Source organism: Muscardinus avellanarius, assembly GCF_963383645.1.
Source record: "Muscardinus avellanarius genome assembly, chromosome: 10".
NCBI lineage: Eukaryota > Metazoa > Chordata > Mammalia > Rodentia > Gliridae > Muscardinus > Muscardinus avellanarius.
In genome coordinates, this window is record NC_137796.1 from 31,994,269 (window position 1) to 32,011,288 (window position 17,020).

The 17,020-nt window shown below is 39.9% G+C and overlaps 1 protein-coding gene across 1 annotated transcript in view; it reads right to left on the minus strand.

The window, feature by feature from the left end:
* Window positions 1–17,020, minus strand: part of FTO (FTO alpha-ketoglutarate dependent dioxygenase) — a gene marked incomplete at its 3' end in the record, with an annotated part of 419,239 nt that overhangs the window by 276,523 nt on the left and 125,696 nt on the right. The window contains exon 3 of the mRNA XM_080702521.1: window positions 5,513–6,137. Coding sequence (XP_080558647.1) covers window positions 5,513–6,137 — 625 coding nt within the window. The remainder of the gene's footprint in view (window positions 1–5,512; window positions 6,138–17,020) is intronic.

Below are 17,020 nucleotides of genomic sequence, written 5' to 3' on the forward strand. Positions count from 1 at the left end.
GTACTTGGGAAGCTGAGACAGGAGGATCACAGGTTCAAGACCAGCTTTAGCAACTTAGTGAGACTCTGTTTCAAACAAAAGTAAAAAAGGCTGGAAGCATATCTTGGAGGAAGAATGATACCCTTAGGTTCAATATACAATACCAAAAACCAGTCTGTTTCACTCCAATCTGCTTGCTTACTCATCACATTAAGATATAAAAATTCAGCCAGTCTTACAGAATATATTATTGTAAATAACATATCTAATAAGGAAATCACATTTATAATATATAAATAATTCTTTTTTTTTCTTGTGATACTAGAGATTGAACCTAGGAGCATTCTACCTCTGAGCCATACCCTAGCTCTATTTTATTTTTTTTTATTTTGAAACACAGTCTTACTAAGTTGCTGAAGCTGGTCTTCAAACCTGTGATCCCCCAGCCTCCTAAGTACCAGGCTTACAAATGTGCATCAATGCCTGACTTATAAAGAACCCTTAAAACCGCAACTCAAAAATGTGCAAAAAACCTGAATGGACATTTCTCCAGAGAAGGTATATAGTCAAAAAGGACACAAAAAGACGCTCAGTATCACTAATCATTATGGAAGTGCACATCAAAACCACAATGCGACACTACTTCACATGCATTAGAATGGCTACTATCAAAAACACATGCTGAGTGTGGTGACACATGCTGGTAATACAAGTACTTGGGAGGCTGAGACAGGAGGACAGCAGGTTTGAGGCCAGCCTTAGCAACTTAATGAAATTCTCAGCAACCTAGCAAGATTCTGTTTCAAAGAAGTAAAAACAGAAAATCAAATAAATAAGCTCACAGTTTGCTTGTAACAAAGATATAAGCAACCCAAATACCCATCAATAGATGAGTGGATAAACAAAATGCAACATATACATATAATGCCTATACACATGTATACATATATACATAGATGCCTTAAAAAGAAATTAAATTCCCAGAAGGCATGGTGGTACATGACTGTAATCCTAGTATTTGGGAGGTTGAGACAGGAGAATCACAGGTTTGAAGACATCCTCAACACATTATCAAGACCCTGTGCCAATTTCAAAAAAAAATAAAATAAAATAGGGCTAGGGGTGTAGCTCAGAGATATAATGTCCATGGGTTCAATCCTCAGTACCACACACACATAAAAACAAAATAAAATAAAATAAAATAAAGCCAGGCGTGGTGTAGCATGCTAGTAATCCCAGTACTTGGGAAGCTGAGACAGGAGGATCACAGGTTCACAGCCAGCCTCAAGTACTTAGTGAGGCCCTCTGCAACTTAGTGAGATCCTATTTCAAAATAAAAAATAAAATAAAATAGGACTGGGGTGTAGCTCGAAGGGTAAATGCCCCTGGGTTCCACTTCCAGTACACCCCAAAATAAATAAATAAAATTATCACATATGCTATAACATGGACAAACTTTGATGACAGTATGTTCAGTTCAATATGCCAGACACAAAAGAACAATTCTTTTGTGATTCCATTTATATCAGGAACCGAGAGTAGTCAAACCTGTTAAGGACAGGACGTATAACAGTGGTCACCAAGAGATGAGAGAAGGGTTCTGGGGAGCCAGTGTTTAATGGACGCAGAGTTTCATCATGGGGTAATGAAAAGGTTCTAGAGATGGATAGTGGTGATGGCTGAATAGACCATGAATGTACTTAATGCTATGGAACCATACCCTTAATAAAGATTATGATACTAAGCCATACCACACAAAAATAAAATAAAATAAGAATAAAAAGGGGAATGAACTCTTAATATACACAATAATATAGATGAATCTCAAAATTTTTATGTTAAATGAAAGAATCCTGACCCCTTCTAAAAACAATCCCATATAATTCCATTTATATAAAATTCTAGAAAGTGCCAACTTATGTCATTGCTGGTCTGCCTTTCTCGAGACACTGAACTGCTGTCAATCTCCTCTCTGGTGAAAAGAAAAGGGACTGTGTCTATACATTTTTCACCACCACTGCCTCTTCTAATGTGGACCATCATCCGGATTACTGTGATAGCCTCTTTCAACACTTCTGCTTCCAATATGTCTTACCCTCTACTACTCAAAACAATGGCTCCCAATCTCACTCCATGTCCAAACCTAGTATTCGCTAATGCACCAGGACAAGGCCTTGTCTTCTTTCTGCCTTCCAAACCCTGCCTCTCTATCTTCATCCTATCACTACCCCCTTTTCTAACTCTATTACAGCCACACTGTTGCTTCTAAAACATCCCAATCATATTTCATAGAGTTTCATTTTACATTACATAATCCTTCTACTAGACTGCTCCCCTTCAAATTTCCCAGTGACTCATTCCTTTCAGTCTTTGCTCAACTGCTACCTTCTGAATGAGGTGTTGCCTGGCTTCTTGATATAGGGCTGTGAGCTTATCTCTCACTCTTATTATACAATGTGTTTACTAATTTTCAGTCTCCTCTTGCTCAAATGTAAGCTTGATGAGGGCAAGGATTTCTGCCTGCTTTGTTCATAATTACACACTCAACTTTTGGAAGTATGCTTGGCATATAATGGATGCGTGTTGTTACATGAATAAATAATCTCATACGGGGCAAAAGTAGTGACTTGTCAGTATAAAAACAATGTCAAGATCTCATAAAGCAAACGTAGATTAAATGAGCTTTGAGACCCTAGACAAATATGCTGGGAAGTGAATAAAAATTTAAATATCACAGGTATTAAAAAATGGTGAATGCTCCAGAACTCCTACCTACAATGGTCTCAACAGTTTCATGGTCTTAATTATTAACTGAGAAATGAATAGCTATGCATTTCAAAATGGACATTCCAGAATGATGGGAGTTCCTTTTCATCCTAAGAGGATTCAACTTTTCACAAATCAAAGAAATGGATATGAAAACCAATATTAGAAGACTCTATTTTTCTAGCCCATTACATACTCAACTGGAAAAATTTTGTTCGCATCCCTGGCCCTCTTTGGGAAACCTAGAAAGGAATGGAGAAAATCTGTAATACTTGGCACTATTTAAAAATCTTAAGAATTACTTTTCCTATGTAGACAATGTCACAGGAACTATTTCCTTTAGCATAAAGAAACAAAAATGGTAACCAATACTTATCATCTAAGTGATGCTTTTGAAGGTGTTCCAGTCAAAGAACAAGGTGTTATGCACACTAAGCAACGGGTTTTTAATGCCTCCCTGATAAAACTCACTTTTTATAGTCATGAGTAACAAGCAATTGCCAGCAAAGCTGGAAAAGGAAAATCAAATACTCTGCCTATTTACATATGGTTCCCTGAAGCCATTCCTGATTAAAAATTGTACCATCTCAATCTTCCTTCTGAAGATATCTATTAACTAGAAATGCATGTGAAAGCCAACGAATTTAATATATAATTACACATATCCTATACAAATTACTTCTCAATGACCTTTACTCGTAAAAATAAACCAAAGAGGGATGATTGGCTCATGATAAATCTACAAGAAGATTTCCCTGGGAAAAGGTATTGAGAGTAAAGTCCTGAAAGAGCTTAAGCTTCACCTGAATTTAATTTCAGCAGGAAGTAATCACTTCTGAATCTGAGCTTCCACTGCATTCTACTCCAGTCTCTCCAGCACAAGCAACACTCTCCAACTAACACCCCTGTTCTTGTCACTAAGTAACGATGTGACCCTGGGCAAGCTACTCCCCACCTCCCCTTCAGAACTACCTAGACTAGGTAATTTCCGCCTGTATGTTCTAGTCCTTTGCATGGCCTTGAACTTGCAATCCTGCCTCAGCCTCGATTCAGGAGGTGTGTGCTGCCATGCTCAGCTTCTATATACTATTCCTTTATGTGGCTGGCAGAACCACAGGTGTGCTTCTACCGGTGTCACCACAAACACGTGAGTACTTCATTGAGCTATTACAAGGTCCTATTCCTAAGAAGCAGGAATTTTTCAGTTCCATCATAATCTTACAGAGCCACTGTCATGTATGTGGCTCATGGTTAGTGAAAACATTACACCAAGTATGACTATTATTTTGTTCATTGGGTTGTTGCAAAAAGGATAAAATGAGTTAAAATATGTAAAATGCTTCTAATAGTGCTTGGCACATAGTAGATGCTCAAAAATCAGGAGCTCCTAGTACTGTTAATGTTATTACACAGAATTTTAGGACTCTCAGGGGTGAACAGAAGAATCACACTGTTCTTACAGATTTGAATTCTACAGTTCCCTCTTCTGGTTGATATTTTTAAGTATCAGCATGTATCAACTTATGGATGATTTATATTTGTATACTTTATCAGTCCCAAGTACTCCTGACTATAGAAACTATTCATTAAGCTTTTAAATTCCTTTCTAAAGAGATTCTAGGTTTCAGAATCTGCTTGATCACCCACGCAAGGAATATAGGGGAATACAATAGAACTATTAACCGCAGGGCTGAGAATGAAAGGGAGCACAAAGACGTCTTTGTAGCAGTCTGTGCTATCACATGGCACCGCTGCAGTTTCAGAGAGCTGCCTCCTTAAGAAAGAAACTAACAAACTCCATTGTTCTTCATATCGAGGTTCTTGGATGTGACGGATTTGAAACCCCTGGCAAGGCCTTGTTGCAGGTCAGACGATCTCAGTTCTTTCCATTTGGACAGCACCAAATCACTTCAAGAGATTTCCTTAGGTCGGCATCGCTATTTAGGACGCCAGGGATACTGGCAAAATTTTCAAGCACTGAACTAGTTTCTTGTTTTGGTAAAGTTAGAAAATATATTAGTTATCTTGGAGAAATTTCTGAGGCTGGGAAATTATAATAGTTAAATTTTGAGAAATTATAAATTATTAAAAAAATTAACAGTATCATAAGATTATGCTAAATGGTAGCATATTATCTCTGTTTCAAGAGGACCATATTTCAAAAAATATAAGCAGGTTCCCCACAGCAACCTATGAGGTCTAAAACTGCAGAACTAAGTAGGAGGTTCAAGTGTTCCTGAAAAAAGATGAATATCTGCTTATGAAAATCACTCTAATGCTGCGTAGGTAAGGAGGGGTAGAAGTGAAAACGGTATGAAGCCAAGAACAAGTTCATACATGACAAACCATGCCCACAAGTCAGTGATGTCAACCGCAATAGTATTTTGGCAACATAAGAAATGTGCACCAGTGAGAACGTGGAAACATTTGACACATTTCTGTTTCCCCAGCCCTTATCAGCAAGTTAATTATAGCAACCGGTAGAGTCTATGTTGAGCATTAAAGAAAGACAGTTGGCTATATGAATCCAAGATGCTGTTCTCCTGGGCATGGGAAAGACAAAATGACAGTAGTGCTTACGTGTGAAAATATTCTGAGTGCGGTGTGACAGTAACAGTGGGCCAGAGAGTAAGGCAAGTAAGAAACATGTACATTCTGCAGACACAAGGGTAAGAGGCGTGCATGCCTGTGCATGTATATCTCCAGAACCTGAACAACTCTAGTCACATTAGAGTAAGGGGATGCTTTTCCCAAGAGCAAACTGTACCTTCAAAGCTATAACTGTACACTGCCACTGCTGACTTTTCCACCAGATTTTCGTCATGATGCCAGCTCACCGCCATTTTCCCCATGCCAAAATAAGGCTCATCTTTCAGGTATGTCATTTTCTGAGGATCCATGAAATTCAGCAACGTTATGTTGTATGCTGCTCTGCTCTTGAGGTCCACTTCATCCTGTGCATCATAGGATGACCCCACACCGACCCTGGGGAACTCTGACATGCACACCGGCACGGCATCCTCGTTGGCCTTCTCTCTGACGGCAAGTTCTTCCAATGCCTGGATGGTTTCTATCTGCAGGTAGTCATTGAGCTTGAGGAAGGTCTGACAAGCAGCCGCGATCTCAGCTTCGGTGTAGTTTGCGTTTGAGCCCTTCACTGGCCAGGGTACTGTAAAGAGCCTGGTGTTCAGGTACTTGTAAGTACAGCCTGGATCCCCAATGAGGATGCGAGACACTGGAGTGAGCAAATCTTTGCCTTGGATCCTAACCAGGTCTCGAAATAAACAGCCATGCTTGTGCAGGCTGAGAAAGGCTTCCTGGACCTCTTTATGGAGCTCCTCCGCCACACTTCCAGCTTCTCGGAGAACCAGTTTAGGATATTTCAGCTGCCACTAAGACAAAACCAAAGCAAAAAAGAAATATGTTTATGGATAGCTAGAATTTTATTATTTCTGAAGAAGGGATTTTTTGCAAGCATTAAGGGAAAAAAGCCTACCAGGAAGCATTTTAAAACAAGATTTATATCTTCCTAGCCTAAAAGAAAAGACTACCTAAGGCATATGTCATAAAACTTTCCAGTCAAGATTTTCAAGTTCAAGCTCAAACCATTAATAATCTTCAACATAAATAACAATAATAATAATTTGGGCTTTGATCTCCCAGTCTTCTTCTCTGAGCATTTTTCCCACCCTCAATCTCTCTTACAGCCTTTGAGTCTCTACAAAACACAGTTTTGAGCAGGCATAGTGCCACAAGCCTGTAATCCTAGTTAGTACTCAGGAGGCTGAGACTGGAGGATAACAGGCTTGAAACTACTCTCAGCAATTTAGCAAGGCCCTCAGCAACTTAGTAATGCTCTGTTTCAAAATAAAAATACAGCTGGGGGAGTGTAACTCAGACATAAAATACCCCTAGGTTCAATCCCCAGTACCACAAACAAAGGAAACAGTTTTGTTAGCTGACTGCCTATCATCCATTGATGACGTGCTTACTATGTGCCAGGTGTCATTCTGACTGATTTATATAGACACTGACCTATTTCTTACAACTTCATGCATAGTATTATCTCCACTCTACCTATATGACTACTGGAGTATAGAGACATTTTTAGAAATTCACCTAATGTCACAGAACCAGTAAATATTAGAGCTCAAATCTAATAAGCTACTGGGCCCAAGAGACCAGCTGATTCCAGAGCCAGAGTTCTTAGCCACTATAATGCATTGCCTCTCAATAAATGACTCTCTTCAACACTGCTCTTAGGAAGTTAAACAGTAAGTTCCATGAAGCCGGGCGTGATGGAACACACTTATAATCCCAGCATTTGGGAGGCTGAGAGAAGAGGATCGCAGTTCAAAGACAGCCTCAACTACTTAGCGAGGCCCTTTGCAACTTAGTGAGACCCTGTTTCAAAATAAAGAATAAAGAATAGGGCTGGGGGTGTCACTCAGAGGTAGAATGCCCCTGGGTTCCATTCCCAGTACCACAAAATAAAAAGTTCCATGAACACAATAGCCACGAAAATTCTGTTCAGACTATAATACTAGTTCCCATGATATAGTCAGTAATGTTAAATGGGTGAGTGGATGAATAGATTAGATGGGTGGATGGATGGATAATGGATGATCCCACTGCAAAACTATGAAACTATAAAATTCATTAGAAGACTATTAAATAATCATCTCCCCTAATATAAAAATATATAGGTTTTTGAAAATGCAGGTTAGGAGTATATTAGCTTTTTAGCCACTACATTGTTTCCTTAGCACCTGACATATGAATTGGCATCTAATCAGAGTTCTCTGATTCTGTATAATACAGTGGATTACTTTTAACCACACTGCAGGATTTTCCTTTTTTTTTTTTCAACACTGGGGATTGAACCCAGGGGCATTTTTCCCTCTGAGCTACATTCCCAGCCTATTTTTTATTTTTTATTTTGAAACAAGGTCTCATAAAGTTGCGGAGAGCTTCACTAAGTAGTTGAGTCTGGCTGTGAACCTCCGATCTTCCTGTCTCAGTCTCCCAAGTACTGGCATTACAAGAGTGTGCCATCATGCCCAGATAGAATATTACATTTTAAGAATTATAAAATTTAGTTGGGCATGGTGGCTCACACCTGTAATCCCAGTATTTGGGAGGATTAGATAGGAGAATCACAGGTTCATGAACAGTCTCAGCAAGTAGTAAGACTCTCATCAAACTAGCAAGACCCTGTTTCAAGAAATAAAAATAAAATAGAACTGGGAGTATTAGCTTGCCATACTACTGAATGCACCTGGGTTCAATCCCCAGTAACGCACACATACACACACACACACACACACACACACACACACACACACAATTTAATCTCATTTTTCCTATTTTTAAATTGAGCCCTGAAGGAAGGTACCAGACATGATCAACATTTTTTTTCCCCTGTGGTACTGGGGTCCCTGGAAACCCTTCTACCTCTGTACTACACTCCCAGACCTATTTTTTTTTTTTTGAAAGAGGGTCTCTTAAGCCAGAGCAGCTGGCTTCAAACCTGCGTGATCCTCCTGTCTGCCTCCCAAGCACAGGGATTACAAGCGTGCGCCATCACGCCCGGCCATGATCAACATATTAACCTGTTTTCCTACTATTGTGCTGTCCACCATTTTTACACATCTCCCTTCTATAGTTTTATTCAATAATTAGCATTTATATGATAAACAGGGGAAGATCATTTACTCACTTATACATTTTTTTCACTCAACATATTTACTGAGCACCTACCAAATACTGGACAGAAATACGATTCCTGCTCTCACAGAGCTTTCTAAGTCAAGTCAATAAATAAGGAGAAACCATCCCAAGCTGCATTAAGTATTAGGATGGAATGCTAGTAGAACATCTATCATTAGAGTAGAAGGCCTCTCTAAGGAAGTAGCATTTAAGCTAAGACCTTCAGCAAAAGGCACAAGCAATGTAGCCATCCAGAAAAAGAGTTACAGGAAGAAACCAGCTGTGCAAAGGCCCTGAGAAAAGAGTGTAGGGATGCTAGTGGCCTGCTGTAGGGACGAAGAGCCAGCTTTACTAAAGCATGCAAGCAAAGGCACAACGGTGTGTGACAGGAGAGCAGGCCTGAGGCTGCAGCACACAGAGCCCGGGGGGCCACAGCAAGGAATCTGGAATTGACTCCAACTGTATTACAGGATTTCAAGGGAAGAAGAAGCATTGATCTACATGTTACAAAAATCACTCCTAGTTATGGTACTGGGCACAGTTTGGAGAAAAGGCTAGTGTGAATGTGGAAAATCATTCTAGGTGCTATTGTGACCATCCCAAAGAAAGGTGGGTAGACAGACAGAAAAAGTACAAATTTTATAGCAGGGCAAAAGGCTATGTTTTTGGATCAGATGTAGGGATGAAGAAAGGCCAGAAGTTAAGGATGGCTTTAGTTCCAGACTAAATAACTCAATAAATAATATACTTTTCTTGAAATAAGGGAGACTAGGGAAAACAGAAATGGTAGAACAAAGAGTTCCATTCTGGAGCTGTGGTCATTACAATACCTAAGAAATCTCCAGGTGGAAGTTGCGGGAGGCACCTGGAGCTCAGAAGTAGAGTTGAGGCTAGAGAACTCATCGTGGGAACTGCCAGCACCTTGCTGGTTTGTAAGGCCTAAGAAGGAATGAGAGCACCTCAGGACAGCGTACAACTTCAAGAGAAACCAACATTGCTTCCTGAGTTGAAGAAAGCTCCCAAAGAAATGCAAGGGGAAACCCAGGAGAGTATTAAAGGAGACGCCAAAAGAGAAAGACTATTTCAGAAAGGATGAAGTGGGCAACTACGTCAGCTGTGAGGTCAAGTGGGGTGAGGACAGAGATAATCCGCTAGTTCTGACAATATGGAAGTCAGCAATGACAATGACAAAGACCAATTCCATCAAACTCAGTGATGGAAGTTAGACTGGTGCAGGCTGGAAAAGAGATGGCACATAAACATGTCTCTGTGAGTGGTTTTGCTATGAAGGGGAGCAGAAAAACAGAGCTGTTGATCAAGGAGAATGTTAGGTCAAGAGATAATATTTAATCATGGGAGATACTTGAGTACACTAGAGCTTGTTACTGTAGCAATGGGAATATGAGAGAAAGAAGCTGATACAGAAGAGAGGCTGAATAACCGAAGGACCAAAGTCCTTGAGCATCCAGAGTAGCAGTCTCCCAAGTGAGGTGCACAGGGAGCTATAAGGCAATTCATTTGGTAGAACTGGGTTTATTTAGTCAAAAATGAAAGAAATTAATTTCTAGTAAAATATATATGCACAAGCATATGTATACACATATAAATATACATGCACGATTAATATTAGTATCATGAAACATACTAATTATCTGTGGTGTGCAGTAATCTCTTCATGTCTGCTGCTCATGAGACCCTTCTTATCATATACATCTCGTCCCAACTACCTGTTTGGTTACAGCGTTATTATTCATACAACTAAAGAAAGAAACACTAAAAATCAATTGGTTTTCCCCCACAGAGAGTCCGTTTTTAAACATTTAGTATGAGACCTCTATATGTATTCAAAATTCGTAACTGACAAAAGCATGCAAACCAAGTATTTGGTAGGAGAAAAGATACTTCCCGAATAGGACAGGGCTGGAAGGAGACAGAAGATGAGTATGTTCCAGGGTTTGGGGGTTTTTGTTTTTTTGGGGGAGTCATTGTTGTTCTTGTTGGTGATTGGAGGCACTTCAGCATTCTCAGTGAAATATCAAGTGAATCACTTAGCTATGAATGTATACTCATTGTTAGAGCTGTGTGCCAGGTTCTTCCCCCACCACACAGTTCTTTGGGGCTCAAGATAGTTTCCCTTCCTGGCCCCCTCATGATCATGATGGATGAAATGTGACTACTTTTGTCCAGTGAGAGAAGATAGCTGTCACTCCCAGCCTCGAGCCTTTCAGGGCCCTTGCAAGACTCTCTAGAACATTCTTTGTCCCTTTGGCATACAACCACCTGGTAGCTGCTAAGATCCCTCAGTTACTTTAATGGGTAGTGACTCTCTGTCAACTCACAAATGATATGTAAAGTGGAACAAGAAATGCTGTGTGAAATCACTGAGATTTGAAGGCCATCTGTTACTACAACATAATCTAGTCTATTCTGGCTGATCCAGAGTAAAGGAAACAAAAGGTCTTTTAGGAAATGAGAGGAAGTATGCAGATAAAAAAGCAAATGAGTAAGGTATGACTGTGGGAAAATGACTTCTCTGAGAAAGCACAGTAGGACAGCCCTGCTTCTCCACGTGCCTGTCTGAGCTGTATGATTATGAGCAGAGACACGTGGCGTGCCACTGTGAACCGTCATTGAAACTGTCAGAGATCCACTTAGGATGTGCACTTTCTAGAATGCATTTACCCCACTTTGGACGCAACCCATAAAGAGAGCAGTAGAATCCTACAGGCTGAGATCTGGAGCCATGAGCCATAACTCTCATTGTTTCAATAACTAGTTATTTTCTAAACAAGTCTCTGGAGGCATCAACACACTCCACATATACCTCACTAGCAGCATGATTAAGCAGGAACTTTGACCATACTTTCTTAATAAAGCTGGTGTTCTTTGAGTGGTCCTTAGTATACAATACTAAAGAAAAAATAATTTCCAAACTATGCTTCCCCCCTACTCCCTCTGAGACTAGGAAAGAACAAAATACTAGAAATAATGTGGGCATATTTACAAACACACACAGTAAATGTTTCTGTTTGGTGTAGACTGGAGCTCCAAACAATATTATTAACAGAGAAATTATAACCCTAACATGAAAAATTCACATAACTATGTTGAATATCACATATAGTTACCTGGACATTAAAAACATCATAATAACAAGAAAATAAAAACAGCATGGGCACATACTGAGAAGCACTTTCCCCACTGACCACTCCTGCCCACGCCTCTCCTGGCCTGCTTCCTCCAGGGCACAGCGCCTGAGGACCTCTTCTGAGGCGGGGCTTCATCTCCACACCTGCCCGTTCCTTCCTGTCCTCCAGGTCTCTTTCTCAAAGTATTGTCTTCTCAAGGAAACCCTCCCTGAAGCTCTAGCCTCAAATAGGCAGCCTCCAGCAATATTCATCCCTGATTTCCTTATCTATCAGAGCACGCATCAGTTTGCAACTATATATTAATTTGAACTGTTATTAAACAATCTGTAATAAAGAGGACAAGCTTCTAAAAGGAGGCAGTAGTAATTCTATCCCCCAATTATATCCTAAGCCCTTGGCTTAGGATAAGGGCTCAAAACTCCTTTCTAAGAGTAAAAGAATATCCCAGCTACTGGGGAAGCTGAGGCAGGACCCACAACTAAGTCCATGATTTCAAGACCAGTCTGGGCAACATGACAAGATTTTGTCTCAAAAACAAAACTAATAAGCAGGGTATGGTGGCTCAGGTCTGTAATTCTAGCTACAGGAGACCAATTTAGTGAGACCCTGTCTCAAAAATCAAACAAACAAAACAACCCCAAACACAAAAACATTTGGGATATAGTTCAGAGACAGAAACGGTTCCTGGATTCTATCTCCAGTAACACACACAAAAATAAATAAGTAATAAATAAATAGTATAAAGACTGGTAGAAAACAGATTAGCGATGTCTTGGCTAGGGGCAGAAAAGAAAACTAAAAGCAAAATGGCATGAGAAATCTTTTTGGCATGCTGAAATGTTCTAAAACTATTATATACATTTACCAAAAAAATTTTTTAAAAATCATCGAGCCAGGCGTGGTGGTGCATGCTTGTAATCCCCACATTTGAGAGGCAAGACCGGAAGATCATGGTTTGCGGACAGCCTCAGCTTTAGGGAGGCCCTTTGCAACTCAGTAAGACCCTATTTCAAAAAAATAAAATACTGAATATAGGGCTGAGAGTGTAACTAGGAGGTAGAATGCCCCGGGGTTCCATCCCCAGTACTGGAAAAAAACAATCATCAGATTGTATAAATTTTATGATGTGTAAACTAACATTTCTATTCATAATAACTTCAAAAACAACAAAATACTTGGGAATAAATTTAACCATGGAGTTAAAGAACCTCTACAATAAAAATTATAAAACACTAAAAAAGAAACTGAAGATCTTAAAAGATGGATCTCCCTTGCTCTTGTACAGACAGAATAAATATCAAAATGGCTATCCTTCTCAAAGTGATCTACAGATTCAATACAATCCCTATTAAAATACCATGGTTATTTTTCATAGATACAGAAAAATCAGACCTTAAATTCATATGAAATAATACAAGACCCAGAATAGCCAAAACAGTTCCCAACAATAAGAATCATGCAGGAGGCATCATAGTACCCCCCTTCAAACTATACTACAGGGCCATAGTAATAAAAACAGCATGCTTAGCACAAAAGCAGACACAGAGACCAGTGGAGTGTGATAGAAGATTCAGAAACAAATCCACACACAGCCGATTAATTTTTGACATAGAGGTAAAAAACACACTGGAAAAAATATAACCTTATCAACAAATGGTGTTGACAAAACTGGTTATCCATATGCAGAAAAATGAAAATAAATAGTACTTTCTCACCCTGCACAAAAGTCAATTCAAGATGGATCAAAGACCTGGAAATTAGATCAGAGCTACTTGAAGAGAGCATAGGACCAACACTCAAACACATAGGTATTGAGAAAAACTTCCACAACAAGACCCCAAAGGCACAAGAAATTAAAATGAGGATCAATACATGGGATTGCATTAAACTGAAGAGCTTCTGTGCAGCAGAGGAAACTATCAAGAACCTCAACAGAAAACCGACACAATGAGATATCTTTGCCAACTATTCTTCTGATAGAAAACTAATATCTAGAATATACAAAGGACTCAAGAAACTCACTGCCAAAAACCAACTTGCCCAATCAAAATTGAGCAAGTGAACTAAACAGACACTTCACAAAAGAAGAAATACAAAATGTCCCACCAGGGATTAAAGGGGAAAGTGGGGCATTTATAGAAAGAAACAATAAAATAACAAACTTTGGGATTTTTATATTGTTTTATGAAAAAGCATACGTAATAAACTATGGGAACACAAGACATTAATAAGTAAATACTTAGATACAAGAATCCCAGTTTTGTAAAAAGAATACATACATACATGTAAGTATAGAAAATAAGACTTGGACCTGCTGTGAGGCAAGGCCAGTGCTGGGGCCTCCAAGGCTGGGATCAGAGCCTGCCGAAGGGTTAGGCCGGTGCTGGGGCCTCCGAGGCCGGGATCAGAGCCTGCCGAGGGGTTAGGTCAGTGCCGAGGCCAGTGGCCAACATCAGAGCCTGCTGTGAGGCAAGGCCGCTACTGAGGCCTCCGAGGCCGGGATCAGAGCCTGCCGAGGGGTTAGGTCGGTGCCAAGGCCAGCGGCTGACATCGGAGCCTGCCGTGAGGCAAGGCCGCTACTGAGGCCTCCGGGGCCGGGATCGGAGCCTACCTTGAGGCTAGGCCAGTGCTGGGGCCACCGAGGCCAGGATCGGAGCCAGCTGAGGGGTTAGGCCGGTGTCGGGGCCAGCGAGAGGGCCTCCCATGAGGCAAGGCCGCTGCTTGAGCCAGCAAGGTCTAGATCAGTCCACCGGGTAGCCAGGCCACTACTGGGGCCATCAAGAGTGGGATCGGTACTTGCAACGCAGCATGCACAGAGAAATATAGCAGAAAAAAAAAAAAAACAGATGTTTCCCCTAATCAGCAATAGCTAGGAGGAAAGGGGCAACTGGAAGAGGTCGAGCTATAGAAAGGGCCCTATAGTGAAGCAATTAAGGTAACCAATTAGAGGGTATGGAACAGGGGAGGATGGAGCCTCTTTAAAACGCAGAAGGTACATAAACAAAGGTATCAAAGTTAATCACCAAACAAGCATGGGATCGAGGGAGGGGGAGGGAATAGGATGGGGGCTGGATGAGGGCTAATTGGATGATGTGTGCTTGTATATCCTCTCAAGTCTTGTATTCCAATGTGATATATGATTACAATGCACCAATAAAAATAAATTTAAAAAAAAAGAAAAAGAAAAGAAGACTTGGAGAAAATTGTGGTTGCAAAAGTTGAAAGTGGTTATCTCTGGCCAGTGTACTGAAGTATAATTTTAATTTTCTTCTTTTGATATCTACATTATTTTCAAATTTTCCAAAATAAATTGAAAAACTTCCAAACAGAAAAATCAAGGAAAAGATATTATACTCTAAACTTCTTAATTTCCACAGCATTTCTTATATTTGCCAGGAAATTCTTTTTGATGATCCTAAATTATCAAAATCCTCCCCAGAACTTCCACTACTATTTAAATCAGACTTGAACTATTGTTCAAAGCTCTGGGAAATTTTTATTTTACCACAATGAGGTCAATACTAACTGGCTAATTTTGTCACTATCTCAGACAAAATGCGCAAGGAAAAAGTTTCTTCCCTAACTGCCCTCTTTTATGATTTATAAAGTGATTAAACTACTGCCTGACCCATAAAAGTCCTATGTGGCTTTTTTTTTTTAAGTTTAGGAGAACACAAAGTAACTTTGGAAAAGAGCTAAACATTAAATAATTTAATATTAGGTCATTCCATCAAATAATTCCGTTCACTTTCCATTCTGGACAGGTACATGCAGAACAGCAGATATCACACAATAATTTGGAACAGCTGTTGGCAGATTTTCAAATATGTTAGTAAAATTTTTTTTTTCCGTTTAATTCCGTTAAAGTTTTTCCAGGGAGTATACAGTCATGACATTATATTAATAGTTGTCTGGTCATATGCTATATTTTTAAGATCTACAAATAATTCTGTGGCATAAATGATGATTATATAGTTTAACAGTAATTGGAAAGGTATGATAACTATAAAGTGCCAACACACCCGGCCCTGATTATCAATGGCAGAAAGATGTGGAATGCTAGGCTCTTTGGAGATTAGGCTGTATGTTCTGTCTACTTTAAACCATTATTCAAAAGTTCTACATTTTGCTCTCATATCAAGGGATCTTCTAAAAGAATTTCATCATTTAGACAAGTCAGACATAGTGTTAAATGAATAAGACACCAGTTTTTATAAGACGCTCACTTATACGAAGCTTAAAAGACTCCACCTCCAGTAGAGGGAAATAAAATTTAGTCTTTAAGTGACTTGGAAAACACCCTTCACTTAGAGTGTTGAGATACTCCCATTTTAGGGTAGTATATTTCTAAACTGGCTATTGATAGATTTTGCTGATAACACTTATATATTGCACACTCTAGCAACTTGTCCAATATTAGTCCTGATATTTGCAATGTTTGTTCTAAAAGGTTTGCAACTCGGCAGCCATCCCCATCCTAAGATTAAAAATGTGAGCCACTTACGTGTAATGCAATGCTACCTGGTTCCCAGAAGAAGCACTGCACATGTGAAGTCACTGCTCAGGCCCCACTATAGCTGCCCCACCCTACACCTGAAACGAGTGACACCAAGATGGCTGCTCATTCATTCATGCACGCATTAGTGTTATTTTATGTAACATTTATCTAATACTTGCTATGTATCCTGCTCTGTATAAAGAGTCATAAATACAAGAATAAAAGATATAACATCTCACAGTTTAACAATATAGACAGAAATGGAAACTAACAGAGAAAGGCTTACCACAATAGAAGTATGAGTCTATGGCTTATGGGAGAAGGAGATAATTAGAAAGGAAAATCTGCAACATCCCCACTATTGAAGACATACTATTTACAAAGCACTAGGTGCTGGGGATACAGAAAACAGCAGAGCACTCCGGGAGCTCGCACTCCAGTGAGAAGAGCCAGAGAGTGAACAAATAAATCAGTACAATATATTTTGGATGGTGGTAAGGACTACAGGGGAAATAAAGTAGCATTGAGAAAGTAGGATTGAAACTGCATGGGAAGGTCTCGCTGAAAGGCGGCAGGGGGCTGAAGAATAAAAGAATGAGGATACTGGCCCTGCGGGGACCTGGGCAAAGAAGGTTCCAGGCAGGAGGAGTGTTCAGTGCAAAGCCTGTGCTTGGCTTACTCCGGAAAGTGAGGATGCTGGGGTGAGAAGAGGAGACGGGGGTGGGGCAGGAAACGAGGTGAGCAAGTGGGCAGTGCTTTGGAGATGAATGTCATCTTGGGCGTGTAGGCTTGTACTGTGGATGAGACGGGGAGCTACTGAAGGGCTTTGACCAAGAGTTGGGAGATGACTTATGCTTTTTGTAATTTTAGGTGATTGATTTCAATAGAAATATTTCAGAAAACTGTTCTTAAATTCACT